Source organism: Labrus bergylta, chromosome 19 (genome assembly GCF_963930695.1).
Source record: "Labrus bergylta chromosome 19, fLabBer1.1, whole genome shotgun sequence".
Classification (NCBI taxonomy): domain Eukaryota; kingdom Metazoa; phylum Chordata; class Actinopteri; order Labriformes; family Labridae; genus Labrus; species Labrus bergylta.
Genome location: NC_089213.1, coordinates 9990842 through 10009311, shown reverse-complemented (window position 1 = coordinate 10009311; position 18470 = coordinate 9990842). Strand labels below are relative to the sequence as shown.

General features: G+C 38.4%; 1 protein-coding gene across 2 annotated transcripts in view; it reads right to left on the bottom strand.

Moving 5' to 3' along the window:
- The window catches only part of trappc9 (trafficking protein particle complex subunit 9), a 211615-nt gene that overhangs the window by 181373 nt on the left and 11772 nt on the right, over positions 1-18470 (bottom strand). For both annotated transcript variants that reach the window (XM_065948209.1, XM_065948210.1), the window contains 3 exons: positions 16346-16471; positions 14637-14853; positions 10288-10431 (listed from right to left, as the gene is read on the bottom strand). In XM_065948209.1, coding sequence (XP_065804281.1) covers positions 10288-10431; positions 14637-14853; positions 16346-16471 — 487 coding nt within the window. The remainder of the gene's footprint in view (positions 1-10287; positions 10432-14636; positions 14854-16345; positions 16472-18470) is intronic.

Sequence of the window (18470 nt, the reverse complement as noted above, 5' to 3'; positions counted from 1 at the left end):
TCAGGCAGTCCTTTTTTAGTTACTTGTGTTACTTCAAATTCCCTTTGTAGCAAACATTTAAATCTTTCAACATTTGGGCATTAGCCTAAGTGTTTTGTCAGATGCCAATTGTGATTTTCACAATAGGCAGAACATTTGTTAAGCTGTTCTTTGTCAGGACTCGTTTATTGGCGTCATCTTGATATGTCAGTGAGTCAGTGAGTAGAAGACAACTTTGCCAGTGCAGCAAACTTTAAACGGAAATGTTTCCAAGCGTTTGACTTCCAAAAAGAGTGCACAGATACCAGGTGCTAAACACCTACAGGAGAAAAACATTCAATAAGTATTCAAAAATACACATTCCTTCAGGGTGGTTAGATAATAAATGCAAGGGGTTAAACTAGGAGGACAACTATTTTTGATTTGCATCTATCCTGCTTTTTTTTAAAGAAGTCCTTACAGCAAAGCACATCGGTTAGAGCAGCACATGAAACAAGACGCATGGATCAGCAAAGAAAGATTTTTTTTTTTTTACTGAACAAAGAGAGGGGAGGAAATACGGGCGTCTTTATACAGTTCCCAAACACAAAGATGTTATATTCAAGTGTCAACCATCAAGAGGAACAGCAGTTGAAGGCAGGATGAAAGGCAGCATGGATAAAGGTTTGCTCTGATCGTCTGCTCTAAAAACTGAGCTAACATCACATTGTTTTAAGACAGGAACTTAAACGAGACATTCAATATTTGCACCTGTTAAACCTGCCTTCATCCAACAACTTTGCTCGAAGTCCTTTTTTTTCCCCAGACATCAGCTGTATTTATGCTGCACTTTAGAAATGTTGACATGACTGAACATTTGTTTCTGAATAAAAAAAAGTTATTTTATTGCCAGTGCCAAACAAATCAGTCTGACAGTAACGAGTGGGCTTAAATACTCTGACAGCTTCTGAATCGCTTTGCCACTTTAAATCTCCCAATTTGTCCGGATAGATCTAATATAATTTGTAAAGCAGCAGGTGTCATTTGGAGACTGTGTGCAGGTTTAAGCTGCATGAGAAGTAATATATGAGATGTGTATGCGTGAAGGACAATCTGTGAAGAGTAAAAATTGTATGAAATCATTTTTGGATGATGCACCAAAACAATCTTTCAAGTGTGCAGTGTGCAAAATGTTCTGTTTACCTCCATCCCTAACGTATTCCACTCTCACTGCTGCTACCATAAAACGAGGCATTATAGCTCAAGTTTGACTGTTCAAGAGAACAATTCCCTCTCAGGATTCAGTCGGGTTCACAGTTTTAAAGCTCTGAGTGTGTGTGAGTTCCACTTGTTCTTTCAATTTGGTCGTGGCTTATTTCCATCTGTTCACATCCCTGCCAACTTGTAGACTCCATTATATATGGAGTCACTACCTCGTTGTTTTCACTATAGGGCCAGACTGATATGGGATTTTTTCGGTCCAATACTGATGTCGATATTGGGGAGAGAAAATAATTTGATATTGATAGAATTTTATCAGCTGGCCAATTAATCGGTCTGGCTCTCGTGTTAATCAAACACTGGCTGCACTTACATGGATTGTTTTTCATCCTCACTGAATTCATTACAATTTAAGATTCCAGGTCAATTTGTTTGCATCAAATGTGAACACATCAAACTGGAACAGCTGTGTGACGCAAGGAGGACTGAAGAAACATAAAAACTAAACTGTCAGTTTTTCTCGTTCCCATGAATAATCTACAATACAAGAGGTCAAAAAGCTCCAGCGAAAATAGTAATAACAAGATCAATTGGAATACCTTTACTAGACCAACACATTTTGGCTTTTAACCCTCCATATGCTATCCATTTTTAGGCTGCGCAAACAATATTGAATGAAAATGACAGCTACAGTATGACAAAGGAGACACCAGACTACGAGTCTTGGAGCGTCAAGAGGAACTTTTAGCAGGTCAATAATGTGCGACTGTTGAAACGTTTTTCTTTACCGCATGCAATGAAAGTATCAGGACCACAAGACGAAACGCGTCTGTCTAATAAAGTTAAGAAAGATCTTTGTACTACAAGCTTTTTGACTTCTTCAAGCCTTTCACTATCCATGCACCTTGGTATAGTGGGTACAGTTGTGCCAGAAGACCACAGTGCATGAAGAGTCTGAGTGTCCACTGCATGTCCAAACGTACAGGCTACAAATCATGCTGCTGCCATTACAGATACAACGCCATGGCAACCGAGTCGACACACAATCACTTAACATTCACTTGTTAAGTAAATAAGATTGTTTAATGATCATCTTCTTTACAGTGTAAAGTGAAATTAAAGAGATGCACACTTTGTTTATTAGCATCTCTGCTGTCTGTACAGCTACCTGACTTTAATGTTTTCTTCTTCTTCTGTTGTTTAATTGGTTGTTAGCAAACAGCTTTCAGGTGCGCTACCGCTACCATCTGGTGGCAGTACCTTATTACAACCAGGTGCTGGGAAAAAGTAATGGAAAAAATATATTTGTTAAGATGAGATCAAAGTTGCTTAAACATTCAGACTTTTTATAAGTTAATGAATATTCGAAACAGTCAAAAATCAATCCGTCATGATCTCTCAACTCCAAGACCAGTCACTTCTTAAACAGCAGTTATAAAGTAATTAATGAACAAGGAAATGAAGAGTAGGCTCTGGTAAACATATTCATTATTTGGATGATGTTCTTTCTATACCAGAAGCCAAAAGATATTGACAGTTGCCCCCAGATACCTAATAATAATAACATGGGTGATAGGTGGAGATCAGGTGTTTTTTAAGGGAAATGTCAAAATAACTCTCTAAATAATCACAAATTCATTATTTTTGCATTATTTCGATGCCATAAGTGGCTAGGTTTGTGAAGTAACCCTTCAAGAAGCTGAGGGACTTGGAGTGCACTTCAACGCAAAAGCAAATGGTCAATAGGCCATCTTGTTTAAATTGATGTGATAAAGAGGAGGCTACACATGAAGCCCGAAAGATAAATCAGGCTTTATGCTCGGCCATTTTCTGTGAGGAAGAAAATAGAAAAGAAAAAGCTTATATCAGACTCAGTAACAAAGTTGTACTTGAATGGTAAATCAGGTGACAAATAACAGAAATTTGCAACAAGTTCATGCTCTCCATTTTGTCCTGAAATGACACCAATGTCTTCCCCCGATTCTCTTCATGAAGTTGTCGTACAGAAAGAGACCCCACCTCTCCCTGTGATTCTAAGTTCACTGTGCCTGCAGACCTATCATTTTTAGACACTATACTGGAAGAGCCTCGAACGTCTTTGCTGACAAAGCGGACAACGGGAGCATTTTCAAAGGGGGATTTATAAATCTATATTGTGAAGTTCTGAATTACTGACAGAAGAACACAGATACATCAACAGTTTTATGAATAATTTAGACTTTTATAGCTGGTATTTCAAGCTAAGTGCCAGTGGCAAAAAAAAAAATCTTAAAGTGGAAACTAAATCATGAATACAATAAAACTAGACATAAAATAAGGACATAAAATTCACTGTTTAAAAGTAAGACATCATACAGCCCAGTTAAGTGATTTATAAAAACTGTTGACTGATTCCTGACCCAGGGACATTCTTTGCCAACAAAGAGACATTTGTACATGATATTCTATTAATGCGGACATTTTCAGATGCCATAACGCTATGGATCACAGTAGCACAGGCTCTGCAGTGTTTTTACACCCAATATCCAGAGTACAGTGTTAAATAACCCCTTAAACCCCTCTAAAATATTTAGAAATACTTGTTACCTTGTTAAGCATTCTTTAAATTACCAGGTTAGTTCCCTATGAGTTAGACTTGTTTTTGTTTAGTATGTTTGGCATTGATTCACCCTGAAGTTTGTTCTCATTATTGCTCATTTCACTCATATGAAAACTATTTCATGTATGTGAATAAATGATAGTTTGGTATAATGTTGAAAAATGTCTCTGTGGCTGCTTGAGACTTGGATTTGGGCTTTTTTTTTTTCTTCTTGGCCTCCATTAGACGGGGCTTTATAACACTTGAACACTACGGGGCTATGTTCAAGGAGGGAGAGGAAGAGACTTTTGGAGTCCATGAAACGATTCCTGGTTCATCATGTCTCTATCATGTATTAAATTTTAGTAAAACAAAAAGCAGTTGTAGCAGTTAACACAGTGGAATATTTAATAAAAGGTGCTGCTCACCTTGTTGTCTATGACAGCTGTTGTTTTGCAGCAAAATCCAGCAAGCTGTAATCAGATACTGGGTTCTGTAATGATATTATCCCAGGATTTCTCTGGGCATCGTGCCTTACTTTGATATCAGTTTGTTTAACTAGTAAAAGGGGGTTGGTCATCTTCTAAATGAACATGCACCATCCTTGCAGTACGTAGGCCGCAGCATGTTTCTAACTGCAGCCACATTTCATCAGAAAGCTACGTCAACAACTATTTGGTGAGGCTCAGTATTCGACACATCTTCAGTGATAAGTCATCATTAATTCATTCATGCATTCTTAATTTGTCATAAATCCATGTTAAATTACAACAAGACAATCATTCCCAATAAACAACAGTAGAATAATCATTGTCTGGCTAATCCTCACTGTGGTGAGTCAAAAGAAAATGGAGTTGTCTTTGTTGCACACATCTTTTATACAACAACACTACTGATGTTGGTGTAAACAGGATAATTATTTCAAAGCTTATTCAACTAGTAAACAGCTTCAAAAAAACAATCACGCCTTTTGCATCTTTGGCATAAAGGCGTTAATTAAGCATGTGAACAGCTCTAATTGAATGAAACTAATTAAACAAACTTTTGACAAACAGGAACTTTATAGGATAGGTTTTTGTTGTTTTGGGTTTGTTTTGGTTTTTAAATTAATTGGAGCTGCTGAAGAACATTTGGTCCTCATAATAATAGCCTTGAACATTAAATCTGCCACATAGCCACAGGTGGCACAGGCCATCTAAATCTCAAGCTGGTACACACAAAGCATGATCATAAAAAGAAAATATGAGCTTGTAGCATATTTCTTACAATGTTAAAATGTATTGGGGGAAAAAAACCTATTGACAGAGACTTCTTGAGCAGTCCACTCCACCTCTGAATCTATATAAAGATAACAAATCGAAAGCATGGTGCATCCTCTGAGTCAGTGTTGGTGTTGTACTAGATAAGGCTGGTATTTTTACAGCAGACGACTGTAAGAAGGAGTTTTTCCATAGACATTATATAAGAAGTAGACAAATCTGCATTCTTTCCAATGGGCTAAAGGGGCAACGCAACTGCCTGGAAGAAAAATAACCATTGCTTGAGACGAGATGAGGATGAGTTTAACTTCATTAACTACTTCACCAATATGAAACATTTCATCTGATGAGAACTTGATCTCAGTCATTTAGTTCAAGACTTCTCTTTTTAACTACAGCATTGTGTTTTTTTTTTTCAAATTGTGCTCCAATTTAGAGTAAAATCTATGCTAAAGTAGAAGATGCTTTGGGGTGTGGCTTATTGGGAACAATGAGTCATGACAGTGGCAACCTGTGAGCCCAAAAGCACACACAGTAATGTGTATTCAATCTCCAAATACAGTTTCTTAAGGATCCAAAATATCAAAATGTTGACAGCCAGAAGCAGACAGACACTTGTAATATGATGAAAATACCAATCCCTGCTATTGTTCTTTATGTAAATGGCCTTGAGCGTGTATAGTGCTTTTCTAGTCTCCTGACTACTCAAAGCACTTTTACACCGCATGTCACACCTACACATTCACATCCATTCACACACTGATGGCAGAGGTTGATATGTAAAGACTTTAAACTTAAATTCAGAAGTATCTAGTCCCATTCATACACATACCGATGACAAAGCAGCGGGAGCAACTTGGGGTTAAGTGTCTTGCATAAGGACACATCTGACATGTTTCAATTGAAACCCTAATACAAAGCAGTTGACACAACTTATTCAGAAATCACCCAAGAAAAGGTGAGTAGACCGCTGCAGTCGCCACAACTCCATGTTTGCGTTGTTTTCATGCAAACACTTTGCTAAAATCTCAAGAATCTCTCTTCCACCACCTTACTTCTTCACACTTTCTGATGTTCTTGCAATAAACAAAAATCAGAAGCCTGCTACCAATGTAATGCATAGTGTGCAAATCTTCTCAATAATGCTTTAATAAGCTCTTAAAATAGGTAAAGTATAGAACACTGTATAGATGACCTAATGATAAATTCGGTCCTCGCACACAGGTCTTTTAAAATCAGTATGTCTGGCTATGGTGATGTATTAAAAGCATAACACTGTATTCCATTACCCTTAAAAAATTGGGATTTGGTCTTCATTTTGCAGAAGGTGTGAGTTAATACTACAATATTATAAATATGTGGAAATCGTCAGCACTTGGCGTTACCATTGAGAGTGTGTATTCCCCGCACATCTATATCAAATTAAAGGTAGGAGAAGGGAAGTGAGAAGTTTTTGCCAAATGATGCAACAATTTCACTGGTCAATGCAACTTCACACTGAACATTCTGAGAATCTAAGTGAGATCTGATTTGAGTTGAATTTTTCAGCTTCAGGGATCGCTAATGGCTGGTTTGGGATAGGGTTAACATGTTTTGGTTTTTTTCACCTGCCAGAAAAATGAGGGGAAACATGTAATGGGGCTGAAGATATCTCCAATTCCTTCACACCATATAAAACCCTTCATGTTTCACAAATGTTGAGAGCTACAGATTTAAGAAGCAGCACGAAGAGCAGTCATCTGAGATACACAAAAATTAAATGAATGAATCATGCTGCTAATGTGTTTGGTAACATTTATTTGATGTGACTAAATACAAAGGTCCTTGTGAAAAATTACTTTTAAGAGGATAAGGTCCGTCAAGGCCCACAGATGAATTCATTTTATAACTCTTGAGTTGATTACGTTTATATTAAATTGTATACCATTCTTTGACTCCATTTAGTTTGAAACAGCCCTACATGATATGTGCCTGAAGATTTTTTTTAGCATGTTTTCAGGCTGCATTTCTGTCTAATCTAAGGCTGGGAATCTTTGGGTGTCTCACGATTCGATTTCCATCTAGTCATCTGTGGGACTGGCTGAATTTCTTGTTGCTCCATTTAGCATTCTACTGAGGTAAAGAGCAAGCATTAGCACTTAGCAGGGAGGGACTGATTAGCCCAGAAAAAATGTGGAAGTTATGAATCAATTTAAAATCTCAGAAGATAAGAATCTCGATTTTTACATAAAACTCTTTTTTATAGTAATAGTAACAGTTATAGTAACATGATTGTTGTTGAAGGTCAACAAGGCCTACAGATGGTGACTATGAAAGGGGGAAATATATCAATATTAAGAGTTAATGTCCAGGAGGCTTCAATAAACACAATGTTCAATGTTTTGTCATTATTTTTTGCATTTCTCTCCTCATCTGATTTTTTTAGGCAATGCTAGACATGTTTATTTGCTGACCATAAAAATCAACTAAAGCTGCTTTTCACAAAAAAAAAAAAACTGAGCATTAAAAACATAATCAATTAAAAGATAAATAATATTGAAAAATTAAGTAAAAGAAGAATTTGCTAAAGTCCATAGTTTAAGAAAATTAAATAAATTGTGGGGAAAAGGAGTCGGGGGTTGGTCACACACACATCATGGGGAATATTATTCCAGGTGCATGACACATGATAATAAAATTCTGTGTGTTTTGTTCTGACTCTGGGAATGGCCAGAATGCCAGCCTCAGATGTCCTCAGGGACCTCCTTGGTTCACATGTCACAAGCATGTCAGAGATGTATTTCTGAGTCACAGATAGGCCTATACACAAACAGTGAAATGTAGAAATGAATGCTCTGGCTTACAGGTAGCCAATGTCAGCATTTTAGAACTGGAGTAATGAGATCATGTTTTTTAGTTTTCATAAGGACTCTTGCAGCTGCATTTTTGAATATGCTGAAGTTGCAAAGCAGCTTGTTTTGAAAGCCCTTTGAACAGACCACTTCAGCAACATAACCTGCTGAAAATAGAGACACGCATAAGCTGTTCTAGGTCTTGCTTCAACATTATTCCTCTGACTCTTACATGTTTTTAAATAATAAAGATGACACTCTGTCTTTCTAACAGTCACACAAAGACATATTATGTCCATCTTATCTCTGTTAGGTCGGAAGTTTGCAGAAAAGTCAGTCATTTATTCGCTTGATGCAAGTACAAAGTTTAATTTTAAATGTATAAGAAAGACAAATTACAATTACCAAAAATGGTCTCCTCCATTTACATCATTAGACGCTTTCCTTGCTTATTTACTAGTAAAGTATAAGTTGGCCTGAAATCACAGGACTTACCAAAATCAGCTGGGAGAGAATAACCGATAGGTTGATATATATGTGAGTGAGTAGTGCTAATAACTTAAATAGTTTCTTCATCTTTCTAACCTGTATCTATATTTAAACAATATCAGGGACTTTGTAATAGATAGGACTTTCCATATGGGACCTTTAAATCCTGAAAATGAATTTCAATTATAATTTCATTACTACAAGATGTGTTATCAGTCATGGGTCACAACAGCTGACAGTTTCCTTTAAAATGTCTATGACTTTCCAAACAACAAGAGCAAATAAGCTGCAAGGCCAAAATGATTCCACTAGAAACAGGCTACAAATTCAGAGTCAATCTAAATAACATACAAAACATATTACAAGTGCAAATCAACAACCTGTCAGGAGTTAAACTGTCCTCAGTGTGTATGACTCTTTTTCTATTTTTTTCCTCAGTAATGTTGTGGTTAGCACCTATTTTTGAACTTGATTAAAAATGTTTCGAGCCTGACTGTTGTGATGTTGGTCCGGCAATACTTTGTATAAAACAGTACTACCTCATGGTATATATGTCTGTCCACTACTTTAAATTCTAAACTGCTCCAAAAGTTAAACATCTGCTCAAAGAGCATAGGCCAACCAATGACTTTATGTTTCAGCCTACGATAAAAAGATCATCACCCCTGACCCTAACCACGCTCAGTTAGAACACAGAATATGAACTATTACCATCAAACCGGAGATACAGGGTCAAATGTTTTAATAAGGTCAGACTGAAACACTCTTTTGTTCACCAGCTAATACTCAAATTGAATGCAGAGCAGATTCCCAGATCTAAGCACGATTAAGGCCTCTGAATATTTGTTTGGTGTTTGAGTGTTGTGTCAAATCTTTGTATCTTGTCTTAGTTTTTATGTTGCAAATGGAGCCGCTTTGCAAGACAAATCTCAGACCATATCTGACAATAAAGTTCAAAATCAAAAACACACAGTCCAATCAAGTGCCGAGTTCACCTGTATGGAATGAAGACAGTGTATCACAAACTTTAAAGACCTTTCATGTCAATCTCTTTTTCTTTGCTTGACAATACACACACAAACCCTGAGACACATCAGTGGTAAGTGGGAACTTATTCCACTATACTAGAGCAACCTACAATAACCTTTCTGATATTTTTAATATCACGCTGCAGATGGAAGGAGAGTCAATGAAAGGACACCCAAACTGCAGCAGGCAGCGCCCCAAGCCCAGAAAGTTACACTAAGTACATTTGAAAAGGTATCTATTGCAGCAAAGAAACACAGCTGAAGAGCTCTGCTTACAAGGTCAGGGTTTAAAGTGAGTGTACGTACTTTTAAGTTGAGAAAACACTCAGCGGTTGCAGTAGTAATTACCGGTACATCATTCGGCCGCACTTTTTCTCGCCCTTGATGTATGTTAAGCTGTAGTAGAGTGTAATATTATTCAAGCAGGCCAGGTTCTAAGAATGCTTGAATGAGCAGCTTCCTTAACACAGCCACAGTAGTCCCTTTGCTAAAATTTAATATTCCACACTCTAAGCTTACTTCATCTTGTTCATACCTCATCTCGCCCTCCCCCCCACTCCTCAATTCTCATGCTCTGTAGCCGACCGAGGATTACGCCGGCCTCTATTGTGTGGCCAGCGGACCGTCTGGCTCACACTCCTTCAGTGGAAAAACTATATCTCCTAGCTGCACAGGATTTCTGGTCAGTGGACAATGTTGCTCACGTGCCAAGAAAATACTGGCTTTGTTGTGCACGGTATACTATTAAGTATAAGGTACAATGCTGCAATCACCAAAGTACAGGGTGGCTCTTTCTTACATTTTCTGAAAGCTAGTCATGAGGCTGGGAGCACCTCACAAGGTTAAGTTCTACGATGAAAAAGCAAGTGTAACACCGCTACTTTTCAACACTCGTCATCTGTGAGTATAAAAAAAGGGCTGACCTTGATCAGACAGGAAGTCCAGCATGGTCTGCAGCAGGAAGGACAGGTGACGGACAGACAGGCCAGGGTTGCCCATGCGACGGGAGGCGTACACCAGTTCATGCAGGAGGCGCATCTGAACCGCAGCCCAGCCTCTGTGGGTACCTGAGAGAGAGGTGGCAAAGAGAAATTCACATTGACAAAGCTAAAAAAAGGCTCATCGCTGACATCTAATGTTAGACAGCTGTCATTTAAGATCAGCACAGATACATCGTTTCATAGTGAAACACCTTTGTCATTTAAATCAGAGTCATCATTTTTATTTGTAGGAAAGAATTCCAAAATTATAGAGTGACGTGCTTCCCCCGAAATACACACATGCACAAAAAAGGATCTTATGGACATGCATTAATGGAGAGATGTCAGAGTGAAGGGCTGCAAATGAAAGAGCGCCCGAGCTGTTGGGTGTTTGGCGCCTTTGCTAAAGGGCACCTGAGCAGCACTCTGGAATTGACTTGGCACCTTTCCAGCAACCAGACCAACTTCCATACTTTGGTCTGCACCAGGCTTTGAATCAGCGACCATTTGGTTCCCAACCCAAGTCCCTACAGACTGAGGTTCTGCCGCCCTACTGCTGGTTACTTGACAGAACATTTTTAAAAGTTTGGTTGTTGTAATCAAACTGTTTTCTTTTGTTTCTTAATAATGCTGGAATCTTATTTAAGGTCATATCTACAAGCACACCTGCATAACAACTACCCACATATGTATTCAGAGACAAACGTGCTTTTGAAGGCGCAACAACAGTGCGACTAACCTTTCCAGGTCTGCATCTGTCATGCTCCACTCACAACAGGCCACACATAATTAAATCCATCTCAAGACTTTTGATTTGATCCCGTCTCTTAAAACTGAAGTATCCCCACTGCGGACTATCAGATGAGCCCCAGCACGATGCTAACTTAGCCACATGGATTTTCTCTGCAGATCTCCACAAGACATCTTAATAGCATTCTAGCCTGACACCAACTGTTACATAAGACCCTCAGCCCCCCTACCAGATCCCATACTCCGCTCCCAGCTGTCGACTGTTGACTCACTAAGTGGGAAAGAAAAACCACAGGAAAGATGTGCAGGGGAGGCCTGAGGGGCAAGAGGGAGGGAAAGAGGATATTTGGTAAACACTTTGATGCTTCCTCAATTAAAAAAGCTTATGATGCTTTTCAGTAATCAGCACAGCATTTCTTTTTTTTTCTTTTTTTATCCTGACTTCATCTGTCATCCGAGCAAACTGTAAATGCAATTCCTTCATAAATTTTTTTTCACACAATTTTTCTGTGGTTAAACTGCACCCACTTTGCAGGCTAAAAATAGCTGAAATCCACCTGACTGCTAAAACCAAGCGCTTATCTGGATCCAAAAAAAAAAACAGTAATCCAAAAAAACACTTTGGATTTTCTCACAATGTCGCTCTCACTCAACCCAAAAGTGACTTAATTTGCGGTATTTTAAGACTTGAATTGAAGGTGTCTGGAAATCCATTTAACACACCACCAAGATAACAAGCGTGGTGTCGCGGCCGAGAAGCTGCACTGTCATGCAAAACCTGACTGTAAAAGGCATTTTTAGCTTCGGGACAACTCGGATGAAAGTAGTGAAATTTTCTCCTGTGCAGACGATACCACCATTACTCTCCCTCATAATAAACATGCACGTTATTACAAGGTAAAGAGCTCCAAATGTCTTGGATGGCAGGACAACGGTAGAGGAAAGGACAGTCACACTACTTCAGGCTGAAAAAAAAGGAGTACTGAGTGAATAGTGGCCTTATTGGAATTCATTATTGATCCTCATTTTCCCCCACTTGAACTTGCCTCTCCAGTGTATTGCTTTATTAACTCCCACCTGATCCCTTCTGACAAAAGACTTGGAATCGTCATTTCCTGCTTTCTCACAAACACTTTGGGCACTCAGAGTGGATACCCCAGCGGCACACCTCCAACCCCTCTCCACTAGCATTCGCATGAAGGAGTAATGAGTTAGAACGCATCATAATTAAGCACCATTAGCACAAGCAGCGGACATACTGTCCTTTAATGGAGCTGCAATTGTCTGTGGCCTGCATTGTTGTTAGCAGGCTAATGTTAGCACACATTGCTTAACTCATAGCTTTATATTCCACATACATTTTCACAGAATGACCGGGATCTAAAGACACGTATGTGACATCCAAACTGAGTAGACTATTTTCTTCTTCTTTTCTCTAGTGCTTGACTAAAACAGCTTTATACACAAGGCCGTCCCCTTCCATGTAATCATGATGTAAACACATCTCCAATAACTGTACAGTTGGTGGACAGAAATGAAGTGTCCTCTTAAGTGTTGAGATGTGTGTTTAAAATGCACCAAGACAAGTCACATATTCTTTGTTGTTTTTAGGTTTTAGATTTAAAAAATGTTGTAAAAGTTATAAGATGAATGGCAAAATGTATAACCTTTAAAAACAGAAAATACTTTTTCATTAAATAGTATTTGTGTGTGTTTGTTATGGCAAATTTAATTACAGTGGTACATTTAGTCTATTGAAATCACGGCGCAGTGCATCAATAATTAAGTGCAATAAGAGTGAATTATATTACAAAACCAGTTAAAACAACCTTTTACAGAAGAGGTGAAAACACTCCACCTCAAACAATCTACGGCATGTTTCTATTCACAGTTTTAAAAGGAAACTAGGCTAGAGATCAACAGCACATCTGACACAAATCCTCTCACAGCGTGGCTTTAACAACACTCATAAGAGAAAATACGGACGTCCCTGAGCTTTTCTGTTCATCGCGAGTCTGTCTTTTTTTTGTTGCCCATGCGTGCCATTGAGTGGCTGCAATGAACAAGGGTGAAGAGTCTGAAGAACCAAGAGGTTTATCATGAGGACCTAAGCAAAGAGTGTACAAAAGCCCCGGGTCAGGTCTTAACTGTGCCTCTTTGTGAGCAAAGTGGTGGCTTGAATGTAAAATATCCTGAAGAAGCACTCTTGAGCTTGAGGTGGAATGAAGTGATCCTTTTCATTTCATTTATCTATTTAATATGTGTTTACACGTCTCCCACTCAACTATTCAGGATCATGAAAGCTTTCTATTTGAAAAAGATTAATTCTGTGAGATTTACTCCTTTTCACAAGCAGAAGGTCAGCACATCTTCACTTCAGACCCCTATAAATAAGTGAATAAACCACATATGAAATGAGGTGAGCAATACCTCTGTTTGTTTTGACTCCGCTCCGGGTAAAAGCATTTTGTTTTCAGGCAGTCTGTCCGTCTGTCTGTTGCATTTTAGGAACAGTACTTCAAGAACCCCTTTTCTAGTCTTCTGACTACTCTAAGCGCTTTTACGCCGCAGGTCACACCTACACATTCACACACTGATGGCAGAGTTTGCTGTGTAATGTGACCATCAGAAGTAACTAATCCCATTCATACACATTCATACGATGCCGAAAAAGGAGCGGGAGCAATTTGGGGTAAAGTGTCTTGCCCAAGGACACATCGGACATGTTGCTGCAGGAGCTGGGAATCGGACCCCTAACCTCCCGATTGAGAGAAGACCGATTCTACCACTGAGCCACAGCCGCCCCACAGCTGACACACCTACCTACCTCATAAAAAACAACTGGAACAAACCACCATTTGGAATCAAGAAGGGAACAATTACAATTTACAGTCCAAAGGTCAGTGTAATATCTCAAAAAAATTCACAATTCACACAAATGTTTGAGGTATTGACATTTTCTTCAAGTCATCTTCTCTGTGAAAGCATTGTGTCCTGGAAAAACACTTTTCTATTCATTTGTCATCCTATACATCAGAAACACCTTGAGGAGAATAAGGTTGATAAAGAATTTGAACTTTTTGATAGCACATGTTTTAAAAAGATACAATCTCTGTTATCTTGCAAATTGATTTTTTTTTTATTATTTAAGTATTAAAGCTTAAAAAAAATAAAGCTACCCCGAGTGAAAGAGACAGAGAGCACTGTCTTAATTGAACAAATATGTTTGCAGTGTTTCAATAAAATAACACCCACAATATTGGGTGCCTTGGACCATTATTTTTGTCACCTTGGTATCAAAACAGATATTGATATCATTTTATTATTTCTAGTCTCGCCTCTAAATTGGGCAAAAATTTCCATTTAAGCTCCAGGGTGAACTAACTGGCAATTGTTGGTTGCAGACAAGATACACAGTCGACCACTAGACGAGACAAATATTCTGAAGATGAAAAGTTCTGAATTGTAAGTCTAAAAGAAGAGGTTAGTGACTTGTGATCTGTAGTTGTTTACCTCAATTACTTCAAAGTGTCTGTGTTTACCTTTGCTGAAGTCCTTGGGATCCAGTGACAGGCTGTATCCAGGTAATGTCTCCAGCAGCAGCTTGTAGCATGCCCTCCAGCCAGGCTCCGGGATGGTTGGAGCCACACACTGCATGGCTGCGACGCGCTTGAAAAATGCAGACTTGCGATGGAAGCCAATCAGTTCATAGAGCTCAGACAGGATGCTGTAGCGTTGGATCTTCTCCTCCTCTGATAGCTGCAGTATTAGAGACATTACATAATGACTTCTGCTTCCTCCCAAAAAAAAAAATCTTTGAGTTCACTGTGACATATTGAGCTTCACTGTGCAGCATTAAAGATCTGCAAAAGATTATTTTTCCATTCTTATGCTCAAGAGAAATACTTCTCTGTCCTCCCCACATATTATGCAAAATGCACTTCACAGTGGTTTTCCAAAACTAATATGTGTCCCTAGCCTGTCTACAAACCCCTCAGTTATGAGATATGTCTTTCCTCTCTGTGTTTTGCCTGCTCCACTTTTCAGAAAATGTGTCCTAAAACAGGCCGACTGGGGATTTTCCCTTTGTGACATCGCAAAGGGCAGTAACCCCTCCCCAAGGTGGTTGACACTTCCACAGCGAAGTGTTTGTTCTGCCCTCTGAGTCCGCAATCTCCCCGTAAACAATAGGGCATGGTGCAAGAAAGCCCAAGTGACCCAAGCCCTTCCAGAGAGGGGGCGTGGTCAGACACAGCTCATTTGCATTTAAAGCTACAGACACAGAAACAGCCTGTTCTGAGCAGGGCTGAAATAGAGGGGTTCATAGGCATGATCAAATACAAGATCAGAGTGGATTTATAACTGTGAGAAACTTCACAGACATGTTCTGGAGAGCTCTGAGACTTATTTAAACTTGTTGAAAATAAATCTAATATATGACATTTAAATTTGAGGTTTTTTATTCAAAAACCTAATATATGTTCATTATTTAGTGAAATAAAATGTGTGGATATCGATCTTGGTCTTAAAATCACTTTACATAATTGAGATAAGGAAACTCCAGAGCACAAAGACAACAGATTTTGTGCAGCAGTGATGGAAATCTTCTGTCGAGCGGTAAAACTTTTGACCCAAATCATATTTACATGTTTATGGATTCTGAATATTTCAGTGAAGAAAGGGATTCAATTTCAGTCCATGAATTTTTAAAGAGGTAGTTTGAAACTGTTGTATGAAAAAGACTTATCAAACACAATTACTATTCTAAGATCTTAATATTTTATACACAGTGCCTTGTGTTTTGTTATTTTTCATCCCCTTAGACTATTCTACATTTTGAAGTGTTACAAATATAGTTCATTAGGCAGTGCAACAAATGTGCAAAATCCTCCACACAAACAAAATCAAATCTGAAAGCAAGGATGAGGGAGGAGGTGAAAAGCAACTTTCTAATTGAACATGTAAATAAACTGCCATTTAACCTTCATTCACTTATTATATAATTATTTAAATGATATAAAGGTTAAGAATCTGAGCAAATAATTCACAGGGCAATCCTGTATTTCATTTTCTTGGTTGCATAGCTTACTACATGATACATGAGACAAGAAGAAAATGGTAAAGGGGAGATGTGTTTTGATGCTTTTTCTCTAATCTTTATCCTGATTCAACCTCACACCAGACTGCTGGTGGTCTTATTAATCATCCTGTGGAGCATGAATAGCTTCCATTACTCGTTCAGATAGCGTACCTGCCCCAGGTTGATGTAAACAGCATTCTGCAGGAACTCGGAGGCCTCCCTTGCCCTTTTCTGAATGGCCAGCACCCTCACCGCTTTCACACAGGCCTCCAGCTCGATCACACCGGCGTTCTTATACTGCGAGAGACAAGAGGAAGAGCGGCGTTAATGAAAAATGAGGGTCCCCTTGACTTCTTCAAATTACCTCTTACGTTAGGGAATGTTTTTTCCATAAACATACGACCATCCTCACTTCAGACGTGTGATGAAAGACAAGAGAGATGACTTGAAATTCCTTTAATTTTCAAGGGATTCCCAGCAAGTTCTGCGTCTGTGCTACCACTTAGAACCAGAGCGTCTGCTGCTGAGGTTCCGTGCCGCTGCAAGTGTATGCATTTTTTATCTCGCTATCTCTCAACTTCCCTCCACTTCCAGCCTCATTGTCTCCTTATTAAAATTCAATTAATATCTGAATAGCTATGTGTTGAGATGTAATTTAATTCTGAATGAACTAGTTACAGGTAAAAGGGCTGGGGAGGTCAACGCAAAGAGGCAATTATAATAATGAAGATAAAGTACAGGGCTGCTCCTGAATAGTTCCGTAGCATAATGAGCCCATTCATGCCTTCCCTAAGCATCAGGGATACCTTCAGACTGTTCTTTGTGACGTTGTACGAGTACAGTGGTCAAAGGTGAGCACACATATAGAATATCATGAAGGGATACATTAAAAATTAAACATTGTTTTGTGTGTCCGCCTTGTTACTGAATAATAAGGTTCTTTTTTCCAGACATTACACATGCTTTCATAGCTTTTCACAGTCTTCTGCTAGTGTAACCTTAAGAAATAAAAAGCTGCTGTCAGCATTTACTGGTCTTGAAGGACTCAAAAACACAAAGTCTTTGCTGCCTTCAAATTCTAGTAAAAGAAATCCAATACTGCCCCCTAGTGTGGAAGTAGCAACATGTCTGCCTATAAGTGCTGTTTTTGAGAGCTACATGAACTATTTATAGTGTAATCATTGATCAGAAGAGTGGAGGGATACGGAACAACCTTTAATTACACAATTTAAGGTGTCTGTAAATCAGTTTTGACTGGTGGACATGTGACTTCTTTATGCACAAATATGTTAAAATGTTAATTCAGAGTTTTTGCGATCACTTTCACAGATCTAGGTGGTCAGGAGTTTAGCAGTTCAACAAAAATGTTAAGCATTTATTTTTAAATCTTTTTCTGGTGAGAAAAAATGATCAACTAATTTGATTCCTTTAAAAAAAAGAATGTTTTGACACAGATTGAAATATCAAGTATTTTAAAAAGAAACACTGGAGAGAAACAAATGTCACTAAAGAAATTTCGAGCCCATTGTTTTTGTTTCTAAGTTTGTTTTTGTTTGGTTTCTTTGGACAATGGATGACCAGATTTTTTTGCTCGTCTTCTTGCCAGAGCTTCATTGAATTTCATTAACTCAGAAAAATAATTATCCATCAAACATTTCATTTGGTTATTATTAAACAGTTACTGATTAGTTGAATCATTTCTAGCCTTTTATTACAAATCCCTTCCCCATGAAACATTGTCTGAAGAGATTGAAACACTTGAGTTTGTTATTATGCAGCTGATCTTTTGTCCATGTAATTTATTATTAATTCAAATACAATTTCCTATAATATGCACAATTCATAATCTCTTTATTGAAACACTTCTTTAAAAATCATTTTATTATTCAAAGGAATAATGTGCGACTTTTTGATCCAGTAGATGTCACCCTTGAGCACCAGCATGAAACCAAAACAAACTGCTGTTTGGAGACACCTCCGCTATTCTGAAGCCTCCTAGTTATTAATTAGAACGCACCATAATAAGGCACCATTAAGCGCAAATGTGTTCTTTGCTAGAGCTGCAATTTCCTGTGTCCTGTATTGTTGTGCAGGCTAATGTTAGCACACTTACTGATAGCTTCATGTTGCACATAAATTGACACAGAATGACCGACATTTAAAGACACTTACATGACATCCAAACTGAGTAGACTATTTTCTTCTTCTTTTCTCTAGTCCTTGACTAAAACAGCTTTATACACAAGGCCGTCCCTTCCATGTAATCATGAGGATTTACTTGATTTCTGCTGTATTT